General features: G+C 39.9%; 2 protein-coding genes across 2 annotated transcripts; both read left to right on the plus strand.

Annotated features, from left to right (window-relative positions):
• Positions 1-957, plus strand: LOC134469828 (olfactory receptor 6N1-like). The gene has a single exon (XM_063223857.1). The coding sequence runs from the start codon at positions 1-3 to the stop codon at positions 955-957; it is 957 nt and encodes a 318-aa protein (XP_063079927.1).
• A 6,324-nt stretch (positions 958-7,281) lies between these two features.
• On the plus strand, positions 7,282-8,259 carry LOC134469829 (olfactory receptor 10C1-like). The gene has a single exon (XM_063223858.1). It carries the CDS (start codon positions 7,282-7,284, stop codon positions 8,257-8,259), a length of 978 nt encoding a protein of 325 aa, XP_063079928.1.
• Positions 8,260-9,177: the final 918 nt, after the last annotated feature.

Genomic DNA, 9,177 nt, shown 5'->3' on the forward strand with positions numbered 1-9,177 from the left:
ATGAATGTCTCAGAATCAGTGACATTTTTTGTCATAGAAGGACTTCAGGAAAAGAAACTGCTTATGTTTACTATTTTCCTTATTGTGTATATTCTGGTTTTGTGTGGCAACAGCATGATCATATACCTTGTCAGAACAGACCCTAAACTAAAGTTTCCCATGTATTTCTTTCTTCACAACCTGTCCTTCTCTGACATGGTGTATACAAGCGTAACTATCCCTAACATGCTGTCAGGTCTATTGAAGCAAGAGCAAACCATCTCTCGAACTGGTTGCATTTTGCAGATGTACTTCTTTTTGTCTATGGCCGTGACTGGTCGCGCAATCCTTACAGTGATGGCGTACGATCGTTACGTGGCCGTCTGTAACCCGTTGCGATACGCCACAATCATGACCAGGAAAGTCTGCATCATACTGGTGGTTGCAGCGTGGTGTTACGGCTACTGTGTCACGTTTCCGGCACTTTCTCTGTTCGTCCCTCTTCCTTTCTGCGGTCCCAACAGGGTGAAGCACGTCTTCTGCGACCACTGCTCCGTCATTAGGCTGTCCTGCTCCAGCACCAAATTAAACAGCATTGTGGCTCTCACCATGGCCACGTTCGTGCTGCTGGGCACGTTCTGCCTAATCCTGACCTCGTACATTAAAATCGGCATAGCTGTACACGGCATGAGCAGGGCGGAGAAGCTCAGGGCCTTCGCCACGTGTGCGTCTCACATGACGGTGGTCTGCATCTCGTACGGGTCGGCCACGTGCGTGTACGTCTCGTATTCCCTGTTCACGTTCTCTGCTGACACGCGTATGATTGTGGCCGTGCTGTACTCTGTTCTGACGCCTCTCCTGAATCCCATCATATACACCCTGAGAAACAAGGAACTTTGGGAGGCAATAAAGAGAGCTCTGTGTAGACGCCCCTTCATGGGTGACACTCACAAGAAAACAGTGTTTTCTACACACTGACATTGTTTTTTTCCGTCAAATATGATAGGCTATAATATCTACTCTATAATATCTAACTTTCTTTTGAGTTATCCTTGCAGGAAAAATATGGCTTTCATAGACTGTATATTAATATTTACTGTAGCTTATAGTGATATTTACTGTACTGTGCTGTACAGTATTTAAGGTGCCTTAATGGATGTTTGGTACTTAATATATATCCGGTGAAAATTTACAGCATGCTGTTAATCCTGAAGTAGGTCTACATTGTTTAACGGATGTAATAGTGTCTTAATTTGGAAATGCAATGCATTAGGCCTATAGCATGTACAAATTACATGTACATGTATTAATTACTATATAATGATAATGGGATACAGGTGTCTGGAAATGTTTATTTTAGACTTATTCTGTTTTGTCAACTGCATCAAGAATGATTTTTTAAAATCTTTTTGTGGCGTCTCTGTCAATACTGAAAAACATGATCTTCACAATGTAGACCTATGTAATAAATGATTAAGTGTACATGTAGTGTACAAAAGATATATTATGGTAGAAAAATACATTGTATATGGCACAGCCGTGTCTTTTAAAATGTAAGCTCACTGAATGGAGTAGACCTGTGTGTGTGTGTGTGCGTGCGTGTGTGTGCGCGCGCGGCGTGCGTGCGTGTGTGTGCGCGCGCGGCGTGCGTGCGTGTGTGCAGCTGTCTGTAAGCATCTGTTTTTTTCCCACATGTATGCCATCCTATTGTGTGCATGTGTGTGCACCAAGCACATGGCTGCATCATAAGGCCTATGTGTTGAAGATAGAGATCAGGAAGCCTATATGTTTCATTCGTAGACAATACTGTACTATGACAGATATACAAAGGAGTAGGATAATAGTGTAATGACTAAACAATTGTCAACTGAAAAAGAAGCCACTGTATGTTATTGTACAGTGCAATTAAGCAGTAGCAAGGTATTGTAAATTGGCTTAAAGTTGCCCTTTGTATATTGAGTAAAAATTGGACGATTGAAAGTTGCTATATTTTGAATAAAATAACAAAATGGTTCCAACTGCACCTATATGTGACTTGTATTTATCTGCTCATTTTAACCAAATAATGTACAAGTAAAGTAGGCCTATAACCTTTTTCAATTCTTGTCAGGGCCTAAACACAACCCAAACTTAACTTTTTTAGACACAGAGCAGGACATCCGAGTAAATATACAACCGCCAACAAATACGTGAAAAGTACAATTGGTACAATGTGTTTTCTCCAGCTGTTAGGCAATTCTGTCAACACTATTTTTCACACATAGGCCTACTGTACATCCCATTGCATTTCAGTGACTTCTAAGTCAGTAAGTCAGATTTCATTATGGATTAAGGTTATTTTTCATCCGAATTTGACAAGAGACATGTATCTTTGTAAAATCATGTGAATTGTGCTGTGAAGTAATTCAAGGACACTTTCATTATAAATCCCACCAGAGATAGCACAACACTCACAGTTCTACCCTGCCAACAGCCACAACAGCCACTGAATGTTCAAATATAATAAACAACAAGGCAATGGTCTTGTGAGGTCTCATATGAAATGGTCAGAATTACTAAACTGGAAGTTAATGTGGTGATGCATTAATCAGATGTTAATCAGATGTCGCCTATGAAACTGACACATGTCTCCTGAAAATAATGTAAATAGAATAGAATAGAATAGAATAGAATAGAATAGAATAGAATAGAATAGAATAGAATAGAATAGGAAATAGAAAGTATTTTGTCATTATACAAGTACAATGACATTTAAGACTTCATCATAAAGTGTGCACATACATATAGGAAATATATGTACAATAAAACTAATAGAAAAACTAATGATTGCTAATTACTCTACATAAACTATACAACAACTCCAACACCATCATCAAGTTTGCAGATGATACCAGTCTAATCGGTTTGATCACAAAGAATGATGAAACAGCCTGCAGAAGTGAGATCATCAACCTCAAGAAGTGGTGACAAGGGAAAAAACCTATCTCTGAATAGGTCCAAGAGAAAATAACTAATAGTAAACTAAAGGTGGAAAGAACATCAGTTTGAAGCCATTGCCATCAATAATGTGACAGTGGAGAGGGTGAATTTAAGGACTTAAAGTTTCTTAGTGTTACCATCACAGCAGACCTCACCTGGGACAGTCACACTGACCTCATATTCAAAAAAGTCCAGCATCGTCTGCACCACCTCAGACGATTGAGAAAGTTTTGCATGCGAACCAAGGTCCTGAGCAGGGCCGTAACGAGACATTTTCAAATACTGTGGTCAAATATGGCGTGCTGTACCGCATACTGTACATTTAGAATGCTAACTCTTAAAACTCTTCATTCAAACTGTTAAGTTTGTTTTCATTAATCACTGCCTTGAGGAGAAATAGGGCTTGGGTATACAGACTGAATTTATTATTGCTGATCATATATCATTTTCATCACAGATAAATGTTAAATTTCTGAAAAAAATACAGAGGACATAACCTCTGTGTCCTCAATGGTAGTTACGGCCAAGGTCCTGAGTTCTTTTTTAGAGAGGCACCACAGAGAACATCTTGTCTGGAACCATAAAGGCATGGTATGGAAACTGCTCTCTTCACAACAGAAAGACACTTCAAAGAGAGGTGCGTATACAGCACAGATACATCCATATTGGAGATATATGGGGCAAGATGCATCATGAAGGCTAAAAAAACCTTGAACGTAGCCACCCCAACCATGAACTATTTGAACTATCACCGTCTGGCAAATGGTAGGCCTATAAAAGTTTGCAAGTGGTGTGCCAGCATGCCAGTTCCTCAGTGAAAACTTGTGCAGAGTATGGTGACAGTGCTCGGGAAGAAACGGCATTATGTATCCATAGCTGTAGACAGGTCTTAGGCTTAAGGACTACACAAATACAGTAAGTGAAGACACTTCAGCACACACAAACACACACACACACACACACACACACACACACACACACACACACACACACACACACACACACACACACACACACACACACACACACACACACACACACACACACACACACACACACACACACACACACACAGCCATGACCACTGGTAAGGCCAGGAAAAGGAAAATAATGGGGCAAGAAAGAACAAGAAAAAAATCTATGCTGTGAAGTGAACATTTTTGGAGGCACAAGGTTAAAAGTTATCACAATTGATAAACACTGACATTACTGAAGACTAGCTGACACTTTTATTTAACCCCTTAAGACACGGCTTTATACATTTGTTGTTACCAGTATGGTAATGACCAAGTCGTGGTGCATGACTAAAGGACCTGTATTGTGTCATAGTATTGCAGTGCTATGGTAGTTACATTTCACTGACTATTACAGCGTGCCACTGAAGGTACGGCGTGCATTAAGGAGCTACGAGACTTGACGCCGCGCCATGACATAACAAAGTCATTTGATGACTTTATCATGATGTGACATTCGGTTATGGCAATGACAGCCCTAAAAGTAACAGCTTTTCATGACCATAAAGCATTTATGACACTGACACCATGTTTATGACTCACTCATGACTGTGTCATGACACTGTTTCGACACTATTATGACACTGTTATGTCATCCGTATGACGGCGGAGTCAAGTAAAGTGTAACCGGTAACACTTTATTTTAGGGACACATCTATTAGCACTAATACATGAAATATTAATGCATGTGTAAGTAACTTGTAAGGCATGTACTAAGCAAAATAAGACAGTTGTTAAGCATGTATTCACAAATGTCTTGTTCATGCAAAATAAGGGATTTATTACCAATATAACCTTAGTAAGGACCTAGTAGACCTAGATTTCTATTTATGTGTAAGCAGTAAGGGCCAGAATACAATGTGTATAAGCTCCTGGTACACTGTGTGAACAAACCCTGAACAGTGTGAAAACAGATGTGGAATAAGGGTCCCTATTCTAAAGTGATGCATTGCTCAGCCCAGATGGCTCAGGGCCCCCGCACTATAGGGCCCCCACTCTACGCCCCCCCCGGGAAGCAAAGTGTAAGAACATTTCAGAGTCTACATTAGTCTCAGTAGGTATGAAGATCTCACTTATTCTACTCATTATGTCAATAAGTAATTGGAAGCATTATATAGCAAGGATTGGACGTAAAGTTATCAATGACGGTGGGTGGTGAGATGTCATTTTTTCATACACCAATTAGTTTTAATTGTAAAAACCCTACAATAAATGCAGAATATAACGATGAGTAATAGTTTGGAAGCGAAACTAAGCTATTCCTTTCTGATAAATAAGTTAATGTTTGAGAAAACTTAGCTACAAGAAGTGCAGTGCATGATGGGTAGGCTACGCCCTTAGTCAGAAATGCAATGCATGGCCAATGCAGCAATGATAATATTTCTGTTGTTACGTACATGGCAAATTGTTTGGATAGCAACTAAATTTCACAAGTGAGGGGAGGAGCTAAGGACGTAGGCTCAGAGCTGGGTAGGTTGTCTGTTGGCCTAGATTGCGTACCCATCATGCACTGCACTTCTTGAAGCTAATGTTCACAAACATTCACTTAATTATCACAAAAGAGTAGTTTAGTTTTGCTTCAAAACTATTATTCTAATGTTCTGCATTTATTTTGGGGTTTTTTTACAATTAAAACTCAGTGGTACATGAAAAAAAATTACATCTCACCAACCCACCGCCATTGACAAGTGTACGTTCAATCCTTGCTATATATAGGCTCTTGTTACCTCCCTCTAATTAACATGAACAAGAGAAAACTAGATGACTCAGCTGGGTAATTAATAATTATTTGATATACCCTTACACTTTGTAGATCGGGGGGGCTAGGTAGTGCAGGCCTGGGTGGTGTGGGGGCCCTAGGACTTTGGTAGTGCAGAGGCCCTGAGCCATCTGGGCTGACCAATGCATCACTTTAGAATAGGGACCCTTATTCTGCATCTGTTTTCACACTGTTCAGGGTTTGTTCACACAGTGTGTCGGGAGCTTATACACATTGTATTCTGCCACTTACTACTTACTAATAAATAGAAATATAGGCTTACTGGTCCTTACTAAGGTTATATTAGTAATAAATCCCTAATTGGGCATGAACAAGACATTTGTGAATACATGCTTAACAACTGTCTTATTTTGCTTAGTACATGCCTTACAAGTTACTTACACAGGCATTAATATTGTATGTATTAGTGCTAATAGATGTGTCCCTAAAATAAAGTGTTACCGTGTAACCAATGTGTCTTATACTCATTACAGGATATTGATTAGAGGCCCTGGAGCCAGTGCCACTGACAGCTTTGGCTTGGTCCAGGACCTGTCATCTGAGTGGGCCCATAATGAGGATCCAATTATGGGCTCCCCTTCTCCCTAGAACCAGGACAACTGACCCCTTTGCATCCTTTGCTGCATCGTCAGGAGCTGACACCTCAATGGTGGTGTGAACAATAGAACTGCATGCTGAAATCAGCAGGAATTCTTCTTCAACTGTTGGGATGGAGTCTGAGTCAAAAGGGCATAATTTTGGGAGATTGAAAGGATTGAAAGTTCTACTAAGAGATAACATGGCATCCCTTCTGTTCACGGGCATAATCTATAGACAAGGCAGACTGCTTATAGTATGTCAAGGTAAGTGATGGTTGATAATCCCCATTAAATTGGGCCCACAAAAGATACTGAGTAAATATCTGGTGTCTTCTTAACTCTCAGAAGACTAAAAGTCTTGGAGGATTCTTGTAGCAGAACAACAACAATAACACCTTGTTCAATTAGTAACTTTGTTTTTTGAAAATGACACAATAAGCAATGATAATTGTACACAAGAGAGGTATACTGTACATCTCAGAGGCAATTAAACAACACATGGGGGGGTCTAATGTTTGGTAACAACATGATATGACCCCCAACTAGGAGGAAATGTAAGTTCATGATATGTTTGATAGGTCTACTGTATGTAAAAAAAACCCATGACATTATCTCTTTGTAATTCCCTAAACTCACTTTAAGTGTATTTAAGGCAGGGTTTGGCCTGTGTGCAGTGTTGCGTGCGGGGGAGTGTGGGTAACAGATGTGCACTCACAAAATGTAATTTTATTGCCGTCATTGATAAAGTTGATGTAGATGTTACCCTTTTGACGTTTCAGTGGTTCAAGGTGATGAGGTGCTTAGGGTTTAAATCTGAAATTGCAAAATGGGAACTATTAATATTATACAGTAGCTACATGAAAATCATCTGTGTGATTGTACTGGTTATTTTTAAGGTCACCAAGGTCAAATTTCACTTATTTTCCTGTGTTTGAAATCTGTTTATGACAAAATGTCTTTCGGAAACTCGAATGTCACAGACTCAGTCACATTTTTTATTATAGAGGGAATTCAGGCAAATAAGTTGCTCATGTTTGGTATTTTCTTCACTGTGTATGTTCTGATCTTGTGTGGCAACAGCATGATCATATACCTTGTCAGAACAGACCCTAAACTAAAGTCTCCCATGTATTTCTTCCTTCACAATCTGTCTTTCTCTGACATGGTGTATACAAGCGTAACCATCCCTAACATGCTGTCAGGTCTTTTGAAGGAAGAGCCCACCATCTCGCGAACTGGTTGCATGTTGCAGATGTACTTTTTTTTGTCTATGGCCGTGACTGGTCGCTCCATCCTTACAGTGATGGCGTACGACCGGTACGTGGCCGTCTGTAACCCACTTCGCTACAACTGCATCATGACCAAGAAATTCTGCATCCTTCTCGTGGTGGCTGCGTGGGCCTTTGGGTTTGTCATCGTCCTCCCGGCTGCTTCTCTGGCCGTCCAGCTTCCTTTCTGTGGTCCTAACAGGGTGATGCATGTGTTCTGCGACCACTCATCCGTCGTGAGGTTGGCTTGCGCAAACACCAAAGTAAACAGTATTAACTCTCTCACAGCTGCCCTGTTTGCCCTCATTGGGACGTTTTCCCTTATCCTGACCTCCTATGTTAAAATCGGCGTGGCTGTGAAAGACATGAGCCGGGCAGAGAGGATGAAGGCTTTTGCCACATGTGTGTCTCACATGATAGTGGTTTGCATCTCGTATGTTTCAGCTGCCTGCGTGTACATCTCCTATCGCGTTGCCACGTTCTCTCCCGATGCGCGTATGATTGTGGCCGTGCTGTACTCTGCTCTAACGCCTCTCCTGAATCCCATCATATACAGCCTGAGGAACAAGGAGCTTTGGGAGGCCCTCAAAAGGGCTGTCTGTAAACGCGGTAGAATGTTGACTTCTCATACTAAAACCGTTCCTTCTGTATCCCAACAGTGACAAAATGGGATACAATTTTGTTCCTGAACAAGCTTTTGGTTCAGATAGATTTTGTAGTCATTGTATAGGCTATTTTTTATCCTTAATTAGTAAATTGATACAGCATGAAAGTGGACTGATGATATGTTGAAACTTGAACTGCACGTCTTTGTTCCATTATGCCTGTGCCTGTGTACTGGTTGGAAAATGTAGACTGCAATCTGACAGTGTAAAGTTTTTGTTTTAGTATGACAAACTTTTGAATTTTGAACAGTGTGCAAATGTATATTGTGGAAATGTCTTCATAAAATGTCATCTGGTCTTAATCATGTTTAAAGGTTGTAGGATCTTATGCAACATGTTTTATGTTCTGGCATTCATCTCAATACCTGGATAGTGATTGTGATCATGGACCTGAACAGTGGATTGTGGTTTATTTCTCATGATATTTCATTATGCTATGCTATCACCACTATGCTTTCTATACTATGAAGAAATTCAAATTGTTTTGACCGGTGAATTTTGCTAATCATTATCTATCCATTGTACAGTATCTTACTTTCTTTGACTGAGGACAACTCTTTTTCTTTATGTCTGTTTCTGGATGTTGACAAGATATAATTTTGTTGGTACTTTTACCTTACCCTACCTATATAAACAGTATTTTATGGAATGTAACCTTTTATTAATATAAAATCAATGCATAAAGCTATTCCTTGTTTCGTGGATTTGCCATGTTATTTTTTATTCCAAAGTAAATGCACGAAATCCATTGCTTTGATTTCATGTTTGAACTTATTTCTTACTTTACGTCATCATTCCACTTAGTTCATGATGTTATGCAAAATAAAAAAATGAAGGGAAGACAACCCATGTTGTTTCACAAACAATGTCCACATTTCAACATTACCATTATGAAATATTTTATTGTTGTTGTTG

This window comes from Engraulis encrasicolus, chromosome 19 (genome assembly GCF_034702125.1).
Source record: "Engraulis encrasicolus isolate BLACKSEA-1 chromosome 19, IST_EnEncr_1.0, whole genome shotgun sequence".
Taxonomy (NCBI): domain Eukaryota; kingdom Metazoa; phylum Chordata; class Actinopteri; order Clupeiformes; family Engraulidae; genus Engraulis; species Engraulis encrasicolus.